The sequence below is a fragment of the Zosterops lateralis genome (genome assembly GCF_965231275.1).
Source record: "Zosterops lateralis genome assembly, chromosome: 14".
NCBI classification, from domain to species: domain Eukaryota; kingdom Metazoa; phylum Chordata; class Aves; order Passeriformes; family Zosteropidae; genus Zosterops; species Zosterops lateralis.
This window is the reverse complement of record NC_139774.1, coordinates 16452320-16475630: the sequence shown is the minus strand read 5'-3', so window position 1 is coordinate 16475630 and position 23311 is coordinate 16452320. Positions and strand designations below refer to the sequence as shown.

The 23311-nt window shown below is 48.2% G+C and overlaps 1 protein-coding gene across 1 annotated transcript in view; it reads right to left on the bottom strand.

Annotated features, from left to right (window-relative positions):
* Positions 1-18710, bottom strand: part of NEURL1B (neuralized E3 ubiquitin protein ligase 1B) — a 35351-nt gene extending 16641 nt beyond the window's left edge. The window contains exon 1 of the mRNA XM_083872099.1: positions 18621-18710. Within this exon, the coding sequence (XP_083728225.1) occupies positions 18621-18651 (31 nt within the window). The 5' untranslated portion in view covers positions 18652-18710. The remainder of the gene's footprint in view (positions 1-18620) is intronic.
* Between the last annotated feature and the right edge of the window lie 4601 nt (positions 18711-23311).

Genomic DNA, 23311 nt, shown 5'->3' with positions numbered 1-23311 from the left:
CATTGCTGCTCCTTTCAGCTTAAATCCTTTTCTTGCAGTGAGGAGCTCACACCAAATCTCATCCCAGAAAAGAACAGGAAAGGAAAGCCAAGACCAAGCCTTAACTCTCCCGGTTATCCCAAAATCTCCTCGTGGCAGCAGCACTGAAGCCAAAAGATGGGGAGTGCAGCTGAAACTCTGCTGTGTTCCCTTCCCAGGAACCACCAGCTGGCTCAGGGCAGAAAATAAACCACGACAGAAGCTCTGCTCCCAGGATGGAAAATGCTGATGGCAAATCCTCCACGACCTAGAAGAGCCCCAAAGGGTGAGGAGAGCCAGGCAGGAATATTCTCCCGGACTTGCTGCTTGGCTTTGCTTCTGGTGGTTGAGGATGTCAAATACACCACAAAGAAAGCCAGGGCATGACTTTGATGAAGAGGCATTTCCAGAGCAAAGTGAGGAGCCCTGAGCTGAACCAATATTGTTGAAACCAGGGAAGAAAAATCTCCTGCTGGGTCTGTATGGATGGCACATCCATCCACACTCACCTCCCCAAAAAAATCCTCCAACTGGGTCTGCAAGGATGGGCACATCCACGCATACCTTCCCCAAAAAATTGTCCTGGCTGGGTCTGCAAGGATGGGCATATCCATCCACACTCATCTCCCCCCAAAAAAATCCTCCTGCTGGGTCTGCAAGGATGGGCACATCCAACCATACTCACCTCCTCAAAAAAATCCTCCTGCTGGGTCTGCAAGGACCCACCCACAGTCACCTCTGCCTCTCTCCTGCTGTGCCTCTCGCCCTGGGCACGCAGGAATTTTGCTGCAAACTTGGCCCCATCTTTATGACAGGCTTTTAGTCCCCCTGCATATAAATAGCACTAAGTATACACAGAAGCCAGCGATTAAGCACGGAGAGGAGGAAAAAAAAAAAAATCTCCTCTTGCCTGTATTATTAGGGAATCTGGGTCAATGAGTCTGCAACTCGAGTAAGAAATTCTTAGAGCTGGTTAATGAGAGACAGAGCGAGCGGGATGGAGGAGAGGCAGGGTTCATGCCATAATCCCTGCTTAAATCCTTCAGTGCAAGCGATGAAAGCACAGCTGCATGATGGATGAGGAGCCCTGGAAATGGCACAGCTCCTCCTCAGCTCTTCCACGGGCTCGACACCCAAGTCCTGGCTCGTGTCACTCCCGACTCCCGAGCCAGAGACGCCGTGGATTTGAAAGTCATCGTGCAGAACTCGTTGGTTGGAACTTTTTGGCTACTGGCTGAAGATAAAAACATCTTGTCAGGAATGATCGCTCAGCCACTCTCTCGCTGTAGCTCCGAGAGGGGATTTTGGGGCTGTGCTCTCACTAATCAGCTGCATGTGCAGCACACACGAGCCCGTAACACCGGCAAAAGCAAACCCCTGCCCCTGACTTGATGTATTGTGGTCCTGCAAAACTGTTGCCTTCTTTAGAAAGTGAAGCTTAAGCCTGAGGAGAGCAGAGGTCTGCTCAGCTCACTTTATCTTCTCAGAGTCCATCAGGGAGTTTTTGGGAGGTGACCAAGAGCTGAGAGGAGCGAGCAGCTGACGGCTCTTAAAGCAACTCCACAAATGGTTTCTGAGGAATGCTAGGTTGGAAGTGATCAGCACTAGGTTGGAAGGCTGAATATTTTCCGAATCTAAACGCTTGGCGATTGTCAGTCAGGGATTAAAATATTTATTTCTGTGATTTATTGTTTTCTAGAAACAGGCAGTGTGCACCAGAAAGAGGAGAGAGCGTTAAAATATGCAACGCATGAGGCTGGAAAGACTGGTCTGGGAGGAATGAACACAGCTGGAGACCCCGAGATGGGAGGAGAGGAGCAGAGATGTGAACCAAACCCTCATGTTCTCTGGGGTGGCTGGGCTCTGCTTAGATTTACTAAATTCATATAGAAATAGGGTCCAAGGTGACAAAGGGCAACCCAGGAGACCCCAGAACCCTCCTGTGGCAGTGGGTGCTGCTGGAGGCCACTCCAGGGCTCTGTGTGAGATCCTCACTGATCCCTCTGCACAGCAAAGATCCCAGTGTATTCCCCACAGATTAAAAAACCTGGCTGGGTCTCCTTGCCCCCAGTTCCTCCCCATTCGTTCCTCACTTCCAAGACAATTCTGCCCCTCAGAGAGGATAAAAACAGCTCAGGTTTCCAGAGCAACACATCGCTTCAAAAAACCTCATTCTGGTGTTTCCCTTTCCCAAGCAGGACTGAGATTTGTCGAAGAGTTACAAGGACTTGTGGCTGCCATAATCACTGACATTGAAATGCTCCATGCCCTCAGCCTCAGAGCAGCACGTAAGGACCATTAATGCAAATAAACTCTCCGTTTCCATTGAGCCTTTTCTCCAGGCCAGCTGCACCGGGGGATTTATAAATAGTGACCATGTCATTCCAATGTTAATGGCTTTTAATGAAATTGAAGGATGGCACGAATTCCCCTTTTCATATCCGTGGAGCTGCAGCTCCGTTCCATGCCATGGTTTCAATGCAGCGCTCATGGAAACAGCACCGGGACTTGGCACATCCTTCCCACAGCCCATCCATGTGCTGCTTCCAGCAGGGACAGGAACACAAAGAGGGAAATCATTTTGTTGTCTCCCCCCCTTTGATGCAGGAAACCCACCCATCCCCTACAGACAGGCACAGCACCACGAGGGCAGCTTGTGACATGGGGAAAAATTAAAAAAAAATAAGATTTGAAGAGCGATAATAGCAATTGAACTCCACTTTCCACGCATTGTTCTCCGAAAAGCCACGAAAAAAGCTGTGTTTACCTGATCTCCATCCCTCTGGGTTTGGGTTGTACACAATCCTCACGCCTTCCCCACCTCCCAAAAGCATGTTTGGAGCTGGGCCAGGACACGAGCTGTGCTGGCAGAGCTCAGTGGGCGACTCAGGTGGGGCAGGAGAGGCTCCAGCCAGGAGCGTGATTTCCACACTGGCTGAAAACACCAGAAAACTTCCCCCTGAGCAAAGGGAGCTTCCAGCTCCAGGCCCAGCCAGGGAGGAGGAAAAGCTGCAGATGATGAGCACCTGGGCTGGTGAAAGGGTCCCTTCCATGGCAGGGGGGTGGATGAGATGATCTTTAAGTCTCTTCCAACACAAACCATCCTGGGGTTCTCTGAAGGGTGAGATCAGCGCTTGGAGCGATGCCGCAGGTGGAGGAAGGAGAGCCTGGCCATTCCTCCCTCCTTCAACTTTTCCCACAAAACCCTCAAGATAAAAGGAACAAACCTGCTATTTTCCTTTGCTCCCCTCGCTTTTACAGAAGCCTCTTTTGTCTTTCTCTTCACAGTGGTTCTAATGGTATTTTTCTTTATTTCTCCTCCTAATTACAACATCTCTAACACTCCAAAGAATTCAGTTGAAAAGAAAAACAAACAGCAGAGTTATTCCAGTCCAAACAGGGACAGATAACCAGAAAACCATCAGATTTAACAGTGGCACCCACACAGGGCTTTACCAGAGCCAAAAACCCCAGGAAAAAGAGAGAAAAGATCTCTAAGGAAGGTGTTCATCCCAATCAACCCCACTTCCAGCATTTTTTAACTGTGTCCACAGCTCCTTTTCTATTTACACACAATTTAAACAGTGATCTGGCAGCAGGAGGGGAAAATGCTCGGGGAGGAACGCATGGCTGAGGAAGCTAAATAAAGCAGTGGCCAGGTCTTCAATCATCCTATATTTTATATATACAAAGGCTGCGATTCCACTAAGCTTTTCCAAAACAACATGTAAAGAATCCAAAACAGGGCTCAGCAACGGTAATAACTGGTTATAATTAAATCAGGGGCACAGCTCTGCTCCTCTGCCAGGCTCCTTTCCCTGCTGGGGACAGTGGCACTGGTGGGACTGGGAGCTCTCCTGGTGGGTTTGGTGCCTCAAGCCAGGATTGTCCCAGCAGGGAAATTTCAAGTGAATTTAATGTTGTCCAAATTCTCTTTCCAAGTGATGTGAAGAGCTGATGACCTCACTCAACTCATGGACGGTACAATAACATCACATATTTTCTTGGCTGCTTTAGTGAATATTCAGGCAAACAAGGTGGGGCTTTAAAAAAAAAATACCTTCAGAAACAAATTTTAAAAAAATTTAAAAGGGGGAAAAGAAAAAAAGCAAGGAAATAAAAAAAAATAAGAGTAGCATTCTGGTCTAGAAACGCAGGACAACATTCCACTAAAAAAAGATGCATCCTTCTTTTCCTTAGATGAGATTTTTTTTAAAAAAAATGCAGATTTCTCTGCTAAGCTGTGAAGGCAATCTGAGAGGCAGGTGGTTGTGCAACACTTGGCTGCTGCACGGCTCAGCTCTGAGATCCTTTCCCGTGATATTTGCAGGAATTAATAAGAGGAAACAAGACCCACTTCAAGACATTAAACTGTCCAAACAAACAAAAAAAAAATAATAATACAGTCATGCCATTACTGGACACACCATGACCTCAGTTCTCTTCCTTCATCTCAAATGTCCTCAATTATTTCAACACAAGAGGGATTTGAGCAAGAGAGGTTTATTTTTAAGCCTCTGTGTCAACCTCAATTCCAGTGGGGTTTGAACCCAGCACACCTAAACCAACATCAACATTTTTCTCCCTTTACACTTTCTGTCTTGGTGATATCACAGCCAAAATATGACAGAGGCAGGTGAACCAAAAACAATCTGGAGATGAGACACGATTCCTTGCGTTGTTGAAGAGCAAAAAAAATGAGCAAAACAGTTTTATTTTGCTCCCTGCCCCAGAAGAAAGAATTATTGGAATAAAGGTGTGAATTATAGAGCAAACAGCACTGCAGTGGAGAGGTCCAGGCAGCACCAGGCCCTAATTTACACTGTTTTCTCTCCTTTTTAAGGTGCAATTTGGACTTTTGTTCAGCAGAACCCCTTTGGTCAATACCTTCCAAACAGTTCCCTGCACAGTTATTGTTATTATTATTATTACAGCTGGATTTTGGGGATTTTTTTTTGTATTTTTCATTGATCATTTCCACCTCTAAACCCCAGTGGATGGTCCAACAGCACTCCTTGGTCACTGTGGGATTGGGAATATTAGAAATCCCACATGAAACAACAAAAGCAGCTGCCTAAACCCTCCCATTTCCACCCAGATGGCTCTTGTTTCAATTAACGGAATCAAACTAATTCAGAGCCACTCACTGGCCTTGTTTGGGCTGACTTGGAAAAACACACCTATAAATCACAGCTGGAAAGCTGCGATGAGAGAAAGAATTTGTTCCTCTTTGGGCAGTTCTTTCTGTTCTTTTTTTCGGTAGAACAAAATTTTACTACCAAACGCAAAATACACAATTATGTGTTGACAGCTCAGAGCCTCTGTGGTTCTGGCCACCATAAAAAACACAACTCCAGACTGTCCCTGCAGTTCTTCGAAATTCAGGGCACCCAGAGGCTCCCACTTGCATCATCTCCCTGGGATTCTGAGCTGGAAAAGGGATTCCAAATGTAGAGACAGCCTGAAGTTACCAAAACTGAGCCACACCAGGGATTTCCCTGCTCCCAAATCCATCAGACACTGACTGAGTGTTCTGGGTTTCTCTGCTCATGGAGCATCTTGAAATGCCAGATCAGAACAGTCAGAGATGCAGGAAAAACAGTAAAGAATTCCAGAATTATTTAAGTTGGAAAAACTCTTCTGGATCATCGAGTCCAAGCTGTGCCCAACCCCCACCTTGTCCCCAGCCCAGAGCACTCAGTGCCACCTCCAGCCCTTCCTGGGACACTCCAGGGATGGGCACTCCAAACCTCCCTGGGCACTTCCAAGGCCTGAGCGCCCTTTCCATGGAGAAATTCCTGCTGCTGTCCACCCTGAGCCTCCCCTGGCCCAGCCTGAGGCCGTTCCCTCTCCTCCTGTCCCTGTTCCCTGGGAGCACAGCCCGACCCCCCCGGCTGTCCCCTCCTGGCAGGGACTTGTGCAGAGCCACAAGGTCCCCCTGAGCCTCCTTTTCTCCAGGCTCAGCCCCTTCCCAGCTCCCTCAGCCCCTCCTGGGGCTCCAGACCCTTCCCCAGCTCACTCAGCTGCTCCTCGTGGGACTCTAAATGAGATCTATGAGGAGATGGGTACAAGGATTTGTTCCCAATCTGAAGAACACACTTCTATGTGATTCAGATTCAAACAGCATTTTCCTCTCCAGAATTTAAGGATCCTTAAGAGTGCTCCCAGTAGCACAGCAAACCCCAGGATTATCCAAAACACGGGGAAAGCTTGGGAAGAGCTTTGGCTGGGTAGGACAGAGATCTGAGATGTTGAGTGACAGATCATCACAGAGTTGGTCATCAACAGCAACTCCTCCCAAGGGATGCAGGAATGGGGGCACAGAAAGGAGAAATGCAGGAATGGGGGCACAGAAAGGAGAAATGCAGGAATAGGGGCACAGAAAGGAGAAATGCAGGAATAGGGGCACAGAAAGAGGAAATGCAGGAATAGGGGCACAGAAAGGAGAAATGCAGGAATAGGGGCACAGAAAGAGGAAATGCAGGAATAGGGGCACAGAAAGAGGAAATGCAGGAATTGAGGCACAGAAAGGGGAAATGCAGGAACAGGGGCACAGAAACATCCTCAGCACTGCCCTACCCAACATTTCTGCCCATCACCTTCAGCCCTCTGCAAACCAGGAAAGCAGAACTGCTCCAAGTGTCCAAAATAAGGAGACAGCAAGTTAGAGAGGGGGGAAATATGGTCAAAATCACACAGGGAAAGCTTCTCCCTCCTCCTGGGGCTGTGTAACGAGGTCACACCATTAATCTCATCTCAAAGGAAAATCTGAGCAAGTGGTTAAAGGCTGCTTGACGTGGTTTGGAGAGGATTCCTCCAGCATGCCCATCGACTTTGGCATTTACAGGAGTGCAGTTCCTCTGCACGGGGCTGTAAACATTGACTAAATAGGAATGCAGACAAAAAGATGCTTTGAAAAAGGGTTTGGTTTAAAATGAGAAGTGGTGTTGACCTCTCAGGGAGGAGGAATGTCCCTCTGCCCTCTGCTCTGGAGATGCTCAGCTGAGTGCTCCGCCAGGGTGGGGGAAACAAGGAGCTCGCCCAGGGAGCTGGGAAGGAAATTCTTATTTTTGTTTTGCTTCTCGAAGTAGCTTTTAATATTTCTAAGAGCAGAGGCATTTTGAGAGAAACACAACCCTTCAAAACATAACTTTGGAAAGAGGCTCCTTTTGAATCAAAATAAATTTTGAAGAAGAAAAATGGGCACACGCTCCTAATAAGAGAGAAACTCCAGCTGTTCCACACAGGGAGAAATAATTCACAAATAATTTTATTAATTAACCATCAGAGCGTCCTCATGAGCTGATGGGAGACCCCCCACCCTGGAGCTCCCCACAAAAGGGAAATAATTCATGTTGCTATTAAAAATCTGCCCTGAAAACCAGCAGATTGAGAGAGGGAAGGACTATTTTAACCAATTCATTAATTATGAATATTAAACAAATCAAGCTTTGAAGCTCAGTTCATAACGAGTCAAACTTCCACTATTATTCTGCTTGGGAAAATCCGATTCTCCAGACAAGCATCTGTCAATCTGATCATTATGTGGTTAAATGAGGGGGAAAAAAAAAAAAAATGTGTGTTCTCTCTCACCTGCAAAACCTATCTGAGCCTTGAGAAATTTAATTTGAGTTTTCCCCTTCTAGATTTGACTGGTCAAGTTAAATCACAAAGATTATTCATGGAAAAGGCAACCGCAGTTTGTTACTAGGATACAAAAAAAAAAAAATCACTTAGTACGTTCCTCCAATGAACAATCCCAAGCAGAACACACACAAATCCAATAAATTATGAATTTCTCGCTCTCTCTTACATAAACATTGGGGTTGCAGAGGCATTTCTTGGAAGCCTTTAATATAAATCCATCTCTTAATGATTGTGCACCAGCAAAAACAAACAGAGGGGATGGCTGAGCCCTGCAGGTGAGCTGCATCCTTTGTCTAGACATGGAAGTTCTGGCAGCAGGGAGGGTGCCCAGGGCCAGCAGATCCAGGATTGCCACATCTGGGAGCAAACCCTGGAATTTGGAAAGCTCACAGCCCTCAGCAGCAGCAGCAGACTAAGCTAATTTGGAAGAAGGCAATTCTTATTCTTATTCCAGAGAAAAAAAAAATTAAAAATCTCCCTTCCTGCACAATTCCATGGATCTGAAAAGTCTTACATAAAACATTTGTCAGATGTCTGAAGGCACGAGGCAGAATTGAGGCTGGAGAAGATCTTTTAAGATTATTGAGTCCAACCTCTCTGAGGAAGGCAGGGAGAAGTTTTCCTGCATCCAGCCCAGCACAAGGATGGGCAAAGCATCACCCAGAGCCTGTCCTGAACCACTCTGGTCCCCTTTGGAGCCACACTCAGGCTTCAGAGGTTGATTTTGGGGTTGGGTTTGTTCTGTTTGGGGTTGTGCACGGTGCTGTGTCTCTCTCCATCCCTCCCAAAATCCCAGGGTAACACCAATCCCAAGGTTTTCAGCCAGCACAAACCCTGCTCCAGGGGTTTTTAAAATCCTGGGGTATTTAAAGCCACGCTACAGGGGCTGAGATCACTTTGTATAAACTTCACCCGAGACTGATCGCACTGAAATTGTGCCTTGTGAAGCTTCTGTCCTTCTAACCCTCCCTGCCTTTGATGGCACCGGCAGCTTGGGCTGTTCTGCTGCTGCCAAAATCACTCAGTAATTGCTGCTTAAACCTCACAGATCAGGTGCCAGGGTGGAGATCTGCCTGCAGAGAACACCTCCCTTCCAGAGAGACCAAAACACCTGGAATTCTGAAATTCCACCTGCCAGGGGATGATGCTCTTTGACACATCCCTTCAAAGAGAGAGACCAAAACACCTGGAATTCTGAAATACCTGCCAGGGGAAGATGCTCTTTGACACCTCCTGGAATTCTGAAATACCTGCCAGGGGAAGATGCTCTTTTGTCTCTACAAGCAACAGTCACTAAGAAAATTATTTCAGTTTTCATTCTTGGAAACTCTTTCGCTTGGCAGGACAAAAGAATCAAGAGTTTTTTGCTGGTGGCCTGAGGAAAAGGACAGAACAGCCCCTAAGGAGGTCACAAGGGGACAGAGATTTTTGCCAGGAGCCTGCAGGGATTATCAAACCCACCTTTAGCCCTGGTATAGCCCAGTTCTACCCACTCCATTCCCAGCTGATGAACAACAAATAAAAAGAACCTGTTCTTTAAGAACTCCAGTGATAGAACTATTTTTATTTATTGTATTCCACCGAGGCTTTTTAACCTGCCTTGCTGCATTCTGGAGAGAACACACTCAAAATTCCTGGTCCTGTCTTCTCCCCAAAATTCACTGCTCCTCTTCACAGAATTTGGTGATCTCGAGTAGCGTTTTGTGTTCCCAGAAAAATAATAATAATAAAAAAAAGCTCCATCTGACCGTGTCAAGTTTAAGACCCCAAGAAACAGCAATTTTCCCTCATTAGGATTTACGCTTTCAGGCTGAGGAGATAACTTCTGAACTGCACTCCATAAATTCCTGAAGACACGGAGCTGAGCAGGCGGTGTCCCGACGAGACCAGAGGAGATAACGGGCTCAGCAAAGCTGCTGCCACAGTGCCACTTATCTCTGAGCAGAGCAAGATAAACTTGAATGAAATTATTTCATTTGCGCCGCCAAATGGGATGTTCTATCTTTTATCTTTGGCTCCTCCCAGGCAAGGGCCTGGAGGATTTAATGTTGGGAGTTATGGAGGAGGGCAGAAATCAGAAATCTGTATTCCCTGGCATTTGGAAAGCTGGTGGAACGCTTTTGCTCAAGGAAATTCTTTCGTGACTGTTTTTTCCCTGTGTTGCCACACAGACAACAAAAATCAGAGCTTTTACTTTTATGTGCCTGTTTGTTTCTCCCACATAACCATTAGGCATTATCCTGTCAGGAGTGCAATCACAGGAAAATGGTTAAAATAGGAGAATTCCTAAAGTACAGAATGATCCTTATTATGTAAAAATCCACAGTAAAACCAGCAAACTTCAAAAATGAAACCTGTTACATCCAGCCAACAAACCCTACAAACACAACTCCATCCATCTTTCTCCCCTCAAAGCATCAGCAGCTCTTAAAAAAAAAAAAAAAAAAAAAAAAAAAAATTCCAAATGTGATTTCCCAGCTGCACTGGGAAAGCTTTGAAGTGCAGTTAGGATGGTTTTGTCTTTAAGCAATCTTCCTGTGCAATTGAAGCAAGAAATCATTTTTTAATCTTCTGATTTGGTTTCCCCACAGCAGAAGGGTGCAGAAAGGAAAAAAAAAAGGACACAGTTTTCTTGGAAAAGGGGGAAGATTGGGGTCAGATCCTCTCAGCAGGATATTTCTGAGCTGCTCCATTGCCAGAGGTCTGAAAGAACCCAGGGTGAAGAATAAAAAAAAAAAAAACCTCCTGGGTGGAAAGCAAGCCCTGCTTACACAAAGCAGAAGAGGAGATCTCCCTGGACACAGAGGGGAAAACAAATTAACAAGCAAGAAATCACTTTCTCCTCCCTCCCTTCCTCCCCAGAGCCCCACTTCAAGCGCTCAGACAGCAGGAATTCATGTTCCAGCAGTCAGTAATTGAGACACCAGGGCATCCAGGGCAGGAGGGGAAAGCTGGCACAGGTAAAAGCTGAAATAAACCTTTCACACAGACGTCCCAGTGCCAGTGATTCATTCTTTTCATCATACACGGGGAAAACAAACAGCCATCATCGAGATAGGGAACAGCACAGAGTAAACAGAGTCTCCTTCCCACCAAAAAAAAGTCCTCCCATGGGCACAGATCTTATCTCAGGGAGCCTTGGGAGGACCTGCCCCAGCTGATGCCTCAGGGGAGGAAAAGTGGGATGGGGAGAAGTGGTAGAACATCACTAAAGGCACCAAAAAAATGTCCCAAAATGGAACAATGGCACAAAAAAAGGCCAAGGGTCTGTCCCCTCCAGATTGGTGACACTCAGGGTAAGGTTGGAGGAGCTGCCTGAACAAAGTGTGGAAATCTTTCTCCAGCAGAATTTCCTCCTGCTGCCTCAGCCAGAGAAACTTCCCCAAGGTGTGAGAGGAGCCAGGACTGTCCTCACAGCCCTTGGGGTCCCTCCTCACTCCGAGCTCACCCCTCTGGGTAAGTGTTGTGAAAAATGAGGTTCAATTTCCCAGTAAATTTTAAGAGATAGATTTAATAAAGAATGAAGACAATTAGGAGATAAAAAAGCAAAGTACGGCCGGGTGACTCGGCACTCAGCCCAGTCCACACCTTGCCCTATCAGAGACATTCGTTAAATACTTTTTCTATTGCATCAGTTTGATGAATATTCATATTTTTCCATAAACTGGTTTCCATATTTTAGGAATTGTTTTGCATTTTGGTCTTTCTTTGGGTTCACCTTTTTAGACTTAAAGTGTTTTGTGGCTGTGTCTTTATTATCACCTTCAGTTTGGGCTTTGGTTTGTGCTTTCATTAGATGGGAGATGCTGATAGTTGGTGTATCAATAACAGAGTCTTTTTTACATGTTCACTGGATGTTATTTTGACCAAACAGTTTAAGCAGACTTATATCAACTACTACCACTATGCCTAATTTTCTTTACTAATAGCAGAAATAAAAAAAACTTATATCCTATATCCTCAGCACAATGTTATTAATCATATAGCACACATCTCGCGAAAAGCCAATTTTATAATATACCTTTATAACAGTATTGAGAGAATTTGGGAGCCCCAAAGGCAGCCCAAGGAGCTCCTGAAGAACGGGGAAGGAGCAGGTTTGGACTCCAACCCGCTCCCAAAAAACCGCCACAGGCAGGGGAAGGGAAATAAAACACGTGGAAATACAAAGAGAAGAGACGGAGGAGATGAATTATTTCACCCGCCTTCCCCTGGGGAAAATTCAGGTGGGATCTGACACGGTGTTTGAGGGAATCTCATCCCGTAGCTCATGAAACCACCGCAGGCAGTAGCCCCTGGGCTCTCCTTCTGCCTGGTTCTGCTTTTCTCCTGAACCCACCACATCCATCACTGCCTCCACCTCAGGAAAACCTCCTCTCCTTTGGGCTGCCGAGCTCTGTAAACACCAGGGATGCTGAGAGGGGGGAAAGGAAAATATTTCCTTTCAAGGCAAACCCTGCAGAGGACACCCAAAGGGCAGCTCTGGGTCTACAGGAGGAGAAACCCACCAGAGCTCTCAGGAGGAGACAGAGGTGCGGATTTACATTCCGGATTTTAAAGCCAAAAGAGGGATGTGACGCTCAAGGAGGATCCTCAATAAAGCCTGGCAGTGAGTCATCCTTCTCTCCTGTCAAATCAACATTAATGCCCAAACAGTCAAACCCTGACTGTCTCCAGTTAAACACCTTCAACATCCTAAAGGGCTTTGCACGGGTTGGCAAATGATGGAGAGTTGAGGAAGCAGTGATTTGGGTGGGATTTTCGAGGGTTTGGGGTGGGATTTTCGAAGGGTTGGGGTGGGATTTTTGAGAATTTTGGGGTGGGACTTTTGAGAGTTTTGGGGTGGGATTTTTGAGGGGTTTTGGGTGGGATTTTCGAGGGTTTTGAGGTGCGATTTTCAAGGGTTTTGGGGTGGGATTTTTGAGGGTCTTGGGGTAGGATTTTCGAGGGGTTTGGGGTGGGATTTTCGATGGTTCTGGGGTGGGATTTGCAGCCCCTGCAGGAGGGTGAGGTGGTGACACACACACAGCTCCTCCTGGCCTGCATCAATTATCCAAATTATTTTATTGTTATATCAATTATCCAATTATTTTCTTATTATCCAAAATAATAATGATTAAAAAAAAAAAAAAAAAAAAAAAAAGAGGAAAGTGCTGTTTGCCAGACCTCCAAAAAAACCGATTCCTCTCTGGAGCATAAAAAATAAAAATAAAAAGGAGAAGGCACCTGCCCAGCACTGCCCAGCTCTGGTTCAATGACACACTTGGCTCTGTGCTCAGTGTGTGACATCCCTGGGGCACCAGGCACGACACAGCTCCATTTAACACCAGCCTGGGAGGTGATGCCAGCCTGGATTGGAGCTCAGTTGTTCCTGCAGGTGCCAAAGGGCTGAATTAATCGTGCCAGTTTGGCTGCAGCACAGCTCGGGGCATGTCCAGGGCTTGAAGAGAGTCCTCGGTACACAATCAACCTGTTCCAGCTCCAAATCCCACCACAGAAGGCTGAGCAGCTTCACAAGGTTTCCTTTTGAAGAGTGGAAAAGCAGATTGCTGCTAAGAAAGCAGTGAATTAATTTTTTTTTTCCCCCTTTTTTTTTTTTTTTTTTTTCACTTTTCTGACCTTCTTCCAGGAGATGCTTCATAATTAAATAACTCTCATAATAACCCATGTGAGCCAGGGTTTCCCACCTTCCTTACATTCAGAGCAATCCCGTGATAAAGCCACTTGCTCAAAGGTCACACAAGTGACAGACTCCCAGAACCTCAACTCCCAGCCTAAAAGATGCAGAAAAACAGGCAAAATAGGGCTGGATGAACACCTGCAGTCAGTGTTGATCAGCATTGAACCAAACCCAAACCAAAAAACTGGTCAGAACAGGTACCTTTTTCACCCAAACCAGAACAACCTGAAGTGGTATCTTGTAGTTTTCTTGAACTCAGGCTGGAGCCAAACCAAACAATTTACTGAACTCCTGACAATAACAAGAACTCCTCCCACGGTGCATCACCGGCGGCTGAAGGAGGAGGGACCAGAAGACAAATCTAAACAAAAGTGCTCCTTGAAGGGAGATTTTTTAGCCCCTGGAAAAGGCAGAGAGATCTTTTCCTGCTGCATGGACTTTGCCCCTCATTTCTTTGAGGAGAACCAAATCAGTATTTTGAAGAGGAAGACACAGAAATGTCCCTTTTTTACCCACAAGCTGTAAATTCCTGCTGCTCTGCCATAACCAGAGCCCTCCAGCCATCCCTGTGAAGGTCTAAACTTGGGATTTCTGCCTTGTTGAGAGCGGGTTAATGATTAGGAGCCTTTTCCTTAAGAATACAAAATAATTCCTTGCAACGAAATCAACTTCTGCCAGAACAAGCCCCATTCTCCCTCGTGTTTACCAGACACAAATGCCACTCATACTTGGTATTCCTCGCAGTTGTGAGGAAGGCTGTGGGAGAAGCACAGCAATCAGATCCCAGCCAGATTCTAAAAAGGGAATTTGGCTCCTTTGTTAAATACCAATGCCCCTATTTGGGTCAGGACCAACAACTGGATCCCAACTGGAAAGTCCTTCACTTGTGCCGTGGGGTGGTGAGTGCCCAGCAGCTGTCCACCCTCACCCTGTCACCACGGGGACACTGCTGCTGTCCCACCTCCCTCACTCTGATCCTCAGAAGGCTTTCCCTGGATCACAGGAATTTTCCCCTCTCCCCAAGCCTGCACTGCTGAGATCCTGGCATCCTCCTGCTCCCACTGGTGATTAACCATTTTCTGAGCATCTTCCTGCTCCCACAGGTTATTAACCATTTTCTGGGCATCTTCCTGCTCCTACAGGTTATTAACTATTTTCTGAGCTTCTTCCTGCTCCCACTGGTTATTAACCATTTTCTGGGTATCTTCCTGCTCCCACAGGTTATTGATCATTTTCTGAACATTTTCCTCCCTTTTCTGGGCCCTGTGTGTGCCCATCAGCCTGGAGAAAGGAGCCCTGTGGAGAAAGGAGCCCCATCCATGACACCAGAGTGGTTTGTGCTCCTTCCTGCCTCTCTCACCCCAACTCCAGAGCGATTCCCTGGCAAAGCCCTGCAGGAAAGTGATGCCTGAAGTTTGAGCTTCCATGTATTTCATGAAACTGCCCAGGGGTGAGTTCTGAGCTCACAGTCAGTGTCACTCAGCTCTGCACACAGCAGGGACACAAAACAAATCCTTTTCCTGCTGAAGACCAAGGACAACTTTCAGGCCCAACAGCAAAATAATGATGGGCTGAAGGGAGGAACAAGAAGGATGAGGCTTCATAACCTAAAACTGTAACTGGACAATGAAACCCCAATATGCAAATGGATCAAAACTTATAAAAATATAAGACTTTGTGACTGATCAGCCATTTTTTTGTGACCATTCTCAGTCCACCGTGGGTGCAGCCCTGGTCAGGCTGCTGGTCTTTCCCAAGGCGGATTCTAGAGGCCTTTCAATAAACACCTCCTTTATTCTTTAGCTCTGTCCAGTCTCTGTTCCAGCTCAGCCTTCCCAAGGCATCAAAGACAGGCACAGAGCCACAAACCCCACGGAACCATCTCTGCATGCCAGACCAGGTGCTCCCCACGACCTGCAGCAGCCGGGGGAACACCCTGAGCTCAAAACCCAACAATTCCCTCCTGCCTCACCCACCTGCCCTGGGCAGTGAGCGGGGAGGGGAGCAGGGAAACAGTGACATCCAAGTGTCAATTCCCAGGGATGATTTGGGAGATGCTTCTCTGGGAGATGCTCCCCGAGCATCCCAAAGGCTCCAGGGCAGCCTGGAGGCACCATCCCTGTGTGTCCGTGTGTCATTTCGCTGTCACCCAGATAACAGAGGCTTCCAGCACTACCTCAAGCCTGTCATTGAGCGGATCTGACACATCCCAGCTCTTTTTTTTTCCCCTCGCTCAGGAGCTGCCTCTCATTAGGCACAGCCTCATTACTCATCTGGGTGCCTGCTCCGCCTGGAAACCTCGCCGTTAATTTGACATTGTGCGTTATCCATCGGGATATTTGGCAAAACAGGAGTTTCCCAAGCTCCCGGCACAAATCCCTCCGGCACCGATAGCGTGTGCTCTTGGATCATTCCAAGGAAATGTGGGGAGGGACAGATGAGGCCGGGCAGGGATTTAAAGACGCCACAAGGGACGGTTTGTTCAAGCACATTCAGGTAGAAAAATGAGTTGTCTTCAACAGGACTTTAAAATTTAATTCCGCTGTTTGAGACAAGCATTGATATTTCTATATAAAACCCAAATTGTTGCTCGTTTGGCTTTTCCAGGAGCCAGGTCCTTCCACGTTCCCTCTACATTTGATTTCATTGAAAAGGCTTTTTCTACCTTAACCTATTTATGGTGAACGAAACGACCAGAGCGATTCCGCAGTGAATCAATTTTAACACAACTAAGCAAATTTCGGTTTGAAGATGCTCTGTTTGGCTGTTTGGGTTTTATTAAGAAGTTTCTTCAGTCCATGGGACAGAGAGGGATCCCTCTGTTTGTCAAAATGAGTGAAAGTGCCTTGCTCAGTCTGCAGGGTGAAGACAGAGGTGCATTTTGGACCAAGAAAAGGAAAGACTTTAATTCTGACTGATTATCCTCGAGTAATTCTAAACAGCCCTCGCAGTTATAAATAGGACTCCATCCAACCATTCAATCTTCCAGAAAAAAAAAAAAAACTTTCTAATTTTCAAAAGGACCGTTCCAAGAACAGCTCTGAACCTGCTCCCCTCCTCAATGCCATTTGGATAATGAAAGGCAAACAATCCATCTGAAATTCAATTTCATGTGAAAAATTGCTGAACGGGGTCCAGCCCGACAAAGGAACGTTTATAAAACCTCCAAACTGCAAATATCCAAAAAGCTCCTCAAACTGCAAACATCTAAAAAGCTCCTCAGCAGCCACAGGTTAACATCTCCCTTGGGCTGTCATTACTCTCGTAAAAAAGCAAAGTGAATTTTGGGGGGAAAGACACAATTTCCAGCATCATCCAGCCCTCAGTAAAGGCACTGGAGTGTCGCTCACAGCTCTGCCTTGCGCAATTTGACAAATGTTTGCAAATGGAGCATCCCCAGCGGTGAGATCCTCCCAGACAGCCTCCACCTGGAGGGGACACCACTCAGATATTTCTAGGGCTGAGCTGGGAGGTCTCCATAAATCAAACTTTCATATTTTTATTTTTTTTTTTTTAAACCTCCTCTACATCAAACTTTTTTTTTTTTTTTTTTTTTTTTTTTTAACAACTCCTTTTGAAAGCACCGCGAGGAAAAGTCCTGAATCACGGAGCTGATGTCATCCCTTTTTTTAAATTCACGTGTGGAAGGCTGAGCGTGTGGAGGCTGCTCAGGAGAGACTGTTCTAGCACCAGGCAGGATCCAGGCTGGTACAACTCCCAGCCTTCTGGAGCAGAGCTCTCAGCAAGATCCCACACTTGGGCCAGCAGCTACAGATATTTTTCCTTTGGGAAGTTCCAGCCTGACCTTTGCTGACCCAAAGATGGTTTGTTTGGGTTTTTTTTTACCCTATTTTTTTTTTTTGCCCCAGCTAAAAAACCAACACGCAAAATAATTTTTTTCTCCAAGGTCATGCGCTCCTCACTTTACCTTTATTTGCCAGTTGGTGAAATATTGAAAAAAAAAAAAAAAAAAAAAAAAAAAAAAATGAAAACTTCCTTATTGTGAGAGGAGCTAATATCCCATTTAATTGTAATAGAGAATGAGAGGAGAAGGCAACTAGAAATCTAATCGCTGCCTCATAGCTAAACCACAAGCTTATAGCAGCTTTCCTTTGTGCCCCCAAGGTCCCAGGCACCCTCTCTCTATGCAAAGACAATATATATGGCACATCCAAATGCAAATCTATTCCTCTCTTTATTTCTATATTCGGCTCCCTGGCTGATTGCAGGCAGGACGTGTTATGTGTTCAATAGGTCCTCCTGCTTCTTTAAATAAGTTTAATAATACCCCTTTTATTTAAGGGAGTACAAAGGATGCGATGCAGGAGCTCTGAGAGAGCAAGAAAAAGGGGAAGAAAAGCTGAAGATAGAGCCTGGCAAAGGGCTCGGTAATTCAACACTGTTGATTATTCTATAGAGACCGACTGCTTTTATTGTGCACAGATTCTCCGAGGGGAAGGAGGGGGGAGAAAACCCCACAGTGACGAACTTGCAAAGGGAAAAAGAATCCCCACATCTCTCGTGTGAGTGCAGAATTGGCCAAAAAAAAAAAAAAAAAAAAAAAAAAAAAAGGCAGTTTTTTTTAAAAGCCAGGGGAACATTTCAGACCTGACCGCAAAATGTACAAAGAAACAACTGAGGTTTCTCCCTATTAAAAAGTTACATTAATATATATATATATATAAATAAGGAGAAGGGGAAATGAAGCAGAAATGCCGGTGCGAGGGTTGGGAAGAGCCGCTCCAGCTGCGGGATCAGCATCCCCCTCCCGCCCCGGAGAAAACCAGCGGAGATCTGACAAATCCCTGACCCGCCCGGCTCCTCCGGGGATCCCTGACCCGCCCGGCTCCTCCGGGGATCCCTGACCCGCCCGGCTCCTCCGGGGATCCCTGACCCGCCCGGCTCCTCCGGGGATCCCTGACCCGCCCGGCTCCTCCGGGGATCCCTGACCCGCCCGGCTCCTCCGGGGATCCCTGACCCGCCCGGCTCCTCCGGGGATCCCTGACCCGCCCGGCTCCTCCGGGGATCCCTGACCCGCCCGGCTCCTCCGGGGATCCCTGACCCGCCCGGCTTCTCCCGGGATCCCTGACCCGCCCGGCTTCTCCCGGGATCCCTGACCCGCCCGGCTTCTCCCGGGATCCCTGACACTCTCAGTTTCTCCCGGAGAGCCTCAGAACCGGGGGAGAGAGGGGACACAGCGGTACAGCCGCCCGCAGCATCATCAGCATCATCAGCATCATCCCCCCCGCCCGCGGCCCCGCGGCCCCGGCGGTACCTGCCAGCGTCTTGTGCACCGTGTTGCCCATCGCTGGCTCGCTCGGCGGCGCGGCGGAGCCCGGGGCCGCCCGGAGCTCGGCAGGGCCATGGACAGCGCCCGCCTCCCGCCGCCGCTCCGCGCCCGCCCCCGGCCCGCCCCGCCGAGCGCCCCGCCCGAGCCGCGAGTGCCGCTGCGCTGCCCCCGAGCGTGTCCCGGTGTCTGTGCGAGCCCTGGAACGGTGTCCCTACAATCCCTGTCCCGGTGTCTCTACAATCCCTGTCCCGGTGTCTCTACAATCCCTGTCCCGGTGTCTCTACAATCCCTGTCCCGGTGTCTCTACAATCCCTGTCCCGGTGTCTCTACAATCCCTGTCCCGGTGTCTCTACAATCCCTGTCCCGGTGTCTCTACAATCCCTGTCCCGGTGTCCCTACAATCTCTGTCACGGTGTCTCTACAATCCCTGTCCCGGTGTCTCTACAATCCCTGTCCCGGTGTCCCTACAATCTCTGTCACGGTGTCTGTCTGGGATGTGTCGCTCTAATCTCTGTCCCGGTGTCTCTCCGGGATTTGCTGCTCTGTTCCCCGTCCCTGCCTCGGTGCCTCTCTGGTTGTGCCGCTCTAATCCCCATCCCTGTCCCTGTCCCGGTGTCTCTCTGGGATGTGCTGCTCTAATCCCTGTCCTTGTCCCAATGCCTCACCAGGATGTGTCACTCTGTTCCCCATCCCTGTCCCAGTGTCTCTCCGGGTTGTGCAGCTCTAATCCCTGTCCTTGTCCCAATGCCTCACCGGGATGTGTCACTCTGTTCCCCATCCCTGTCCCAGTGTCTCTCCGGGTTGTGCAGCTCTCATCCCCATCCCTGTCCTGGTGCCTCACTGGGATGTGTCACTCTGTTCCCTGTCCCGGTGTCTCTCTGGGATGTGCTGCTCTAATCCCCATCCCTGTCCCTGTCCCTGTCCCTGTCCCTGTCCCTGTCCCTGTCCCGGTGTCTCTCCGGGATGTGCCGCTCTGGCAGCACCCCCTGGGCCTGTCAGAGGAGCTGCCAGCCCCAGCCGGAGCTTTGGGCAAACATAGGCCCAGCTCTCCCTCAGAGACGCCCGACAGACCTTGCACTTCTCCCTTCTAGGACAAAATAAACCCCAAAACTAATCCTCTTTCTCCCGTAGCACAACCACACCTTGTCCATGAGCAGCACCTTCCCGAGTGGCACTGACTGCACTGGGGAACACTGCGAGCCCATAAACCCCCCGAGCTCTCTCTTTCCCTCTCCGTGCCATTATTTCCTTGCCAAGGGTGACCTTGGATAAGCCACTTTGCATGTCGGTGACACGGCTTCCCCAGCTGGGAATTGAGGGAATTAAACAGGAGTGTTGTGTCGGCAGTGCCGTGATTAGTTCAGAGCGGTGACGAAGGACAGACACCTCAGCCCACAACCTCAGCTCAGCATTGACAAAATCGGCTCCACAACTTCCCTCAGTCAGATTTCAGACAGAATAAAAACACATTTGGAGCCCCACTGGGAGAAGAGCGAGGCTCCCTCCCTCCTCCTGGCCTCACTTGTGCTGCCCGAGGGGTGACAATGATGCTGAGAAGTGAAGGAGCCTTTCCTCCCTCCTTCCATCCCTGAGGCAGCTTCCAGAGTTTTGAGATTTTAGATTTGGGAGCCTCAGCCTACAAAATTAGGCTGATTAGATTTTAGGTTTGGGAACCCACAAAATGTTCTGCAACCAACACCTTGGGCACGGTGTTGGGGAAAAGCCATCGTGTCCCCCAGCAGGAGTCACATCTCTGGACTGTCACTTATCCTGGGACACAAAAGACAAAGTGGGAAGAGGAAAAGAGCCAGGGAAGAGGAGCTCAATAGCCTGAGAGAGATCAGCCTCTGATCTATTATAGACAAGCTAAAATAACAAGCCTTTAATCCCCAGATCATGTTGAACAGGTCAAGTGTGGCTCAGGAGATGAGAGGGGACAGAAAAAAAACCTAATTTCCAGCATTTTTTCGCTATCATAGGGATTTGTTAAAAATGAGATTATCGAGTGAGACACCAGCAGCTGCTCTTAAAAGCGCCTGCACCCATCTGCTGTCTCCTTAGGTTCCTCATGTCTCCCACTCCCTGCAGTGCAGGAGCTGCCAGGAGCTCAATGCTCCTCTTTGGGGACAAGGGGAGGGCAGAGATGTCACCCCCTTGATACAGAGGGGAAAGTCCTTGGTGTCCCCAGGCAGCGGGGAATGGGAGGCTCCGCTAACCGCGGCTGCTTTCCCTCAGCAGGGAGTGGCAGTTGTTATTTTAGGGCTTAAAATTCGCCTTCAAAAAGGCAGCAGCCGGTTCTGCACAGCCGGGGGCTGCTCTTGTGTGTGGGGCTGGCTGTCACCTCCTGTCCCTGTCCCTGTCCCTGTCCCTGTCCCTGTCCCTGTCCCTGTCCCCGTCCCTGTCCCTGCTGCCACACCCCGGCCACACCAACCCACAGACTGCCAGTCCCAAGGGTGTCCCGGCCCTTCCTCCTGCCCAAAAAAACGAGATAAAAATAGAAGACAATGAAATGGAAAGGCGCATCAACGCTCCTGCTCTTGGCATTATTGTAAAAACGGGGAGTTTGGTGCAATAACCTTCCTCTCACAGTGCCAAACTGTCACCCCTGAATTTCTTGCTTTTGAGTGTTTGAACCTTTGCAGCCTGATTCTCACGCTGCTTCATGTAAAGAATATGTGTTCTTAGAATTTATCAGTGTGTTTTGTATAGTTTTTCTCTGAGAGGAAAATTTGACTGATGGTCATAGTAACACCAATGGAGTCAGGAGGTTGTGACCTCCTTGGGCCAATCTTGGCCCAAAATGTATATATGTACAAATGTATATAAGTAGAACTGGAGTCAGATAATTCCATGTTTGACCCTGCTGCTGCCTGCTGTCCTCTGTGGGGGTCCACATCCACATCGCAACGTGTTGCCCCTCTAAGGGCACCAAACAAGGCTCCTGGGGGATGGCTCAGCGAGGAGGATTTGCACCCTCCCCAGAAAGAGTAAAAGAGAGGCAGGAGTGGACACTGAGCAGCACTGCAAAGTCAGCCTGGAGAAAAGCACAAACCGGCCCCACCGAGGCTCCACATATAAAAAGCTCATTTGCATTTTAAGCTCCTTTCCACTCCAACGAGTCTTGATAACTCTCGATAAGGCACTTCAGCAATTTCTGCTCCTCTGGAGAGATCCCCTTCCCTCTGCCCCTGGCTCTGAGCAAGGACAGCCTGACCTGCACACACGGCTCTCATCTCTGCACTGCCAGAAACATCAAACTGTAATCTCACCTAAACTCCTTCCTAGCAATTTTTGCCACTAGACTTCAAGCCGTTTTGCAGACGAGGTGAGTGATATTATCTTTATTTCATCGGGGATGAAACCAAGCCCCAAAGAATCCAGGAGATTTGTACAAGGTCACAGGTTGGCCATTGATAAAACTCAGGAGCAGATCCCTGGGGTTGGATCCAACTTTCAGGACTGGACACTTTGAGCTGCACAGATTTTAGTTGCTTCTCCCTCTGCATTTTCTCTTGCTCCCCATAACAAATTCATCGTTAGTGGGATGAGTGGAGTATGATCAGGATAATGTTATGCAAAGGAAGAAGTTCTTTGGGAGGCTTTCTGTATCCCACTGATGTCAGACAGCTGCTCCCCAGCTCACTGTAATCACTCCTAAATCTCACTGTGCAGGGGTGTGTACCCAGGCCTTTCAAATATGGACCAAAAAAAAAAAAAAAAAAAGAAGGAAAATAGAGACAAATTTCTTTCTGAATCAAAAATGTGATGAATTCCTCTTGAGGTTTGTCACAGACAGGGATCTGACACAAACCCTCCTCTAAGCACCCACGCAGGCCAGGCCTCTCAGGAGAGGGAAATATTACCAGTCATATAAACACCTTTGTATAAATGCAATGTTCCCAGAGATGCAAATAGCATTAAACAAGGAACAGCTAAATTTCCACTGATTTTTACCAGCCCGACCAGTAACTCTTCAAATGGGTTGCATTGTCTGGGTAAATCCCCCTGGGGCTCGAGTTTTGGGGGCTGGAAGCTGCTGTTGAGCTCTGAGGTACCACTGGGAGCAGCTGCCACTCGTGTCTCTAACAGATGGCAGTAAATAATGACAGACTCCACTCTTCCAGCAACAGCGAGATAAAACCCTGAGAAATCCCTCTGTCTGTGGGGCAGGGATCCCTCCTGCCCTGGAGGGGATCCCCATCCCATCCCAGACCCCAGCTCAGGGTGGGATCACCTTCCCTGGCAGGCAGAGCCTCCCAGCACACACCAGTTCTGCTCCTCCTCTCAAACCGGCTCGTTCCCAGCTCCACTGAGATCCCGGGGACCTCCCAGGGTTGTGTTTCTTTCCCAAGGACCAGATTGCATCTCTCAGAGCCGTGCCCAGCCCTGCTCCACAGCCTGGGCTCTGCCAGCTCCCGTTTCACACCCTGCACCCTCATCTCTGGGTTTTTTTCCCTTTCTCTGTGATTGAAGCTGAGGAGGTGCTCAGAGCATCCATTTCTCTTCCAGCTCCATCTGCCTGGAGCTCTGAGGCTGCCCAAACCTCTTTCCCTTCCATCACAGCCCACCTTGAAACCTCCCTTGCTCAGCAGGGGGAATTCTCCCAGGCTGCAGATGGAAAACACTCTGGAAAAAGACCTGAGGTGACTGTCTTGGGTTAAAATGCCCTTCCACCG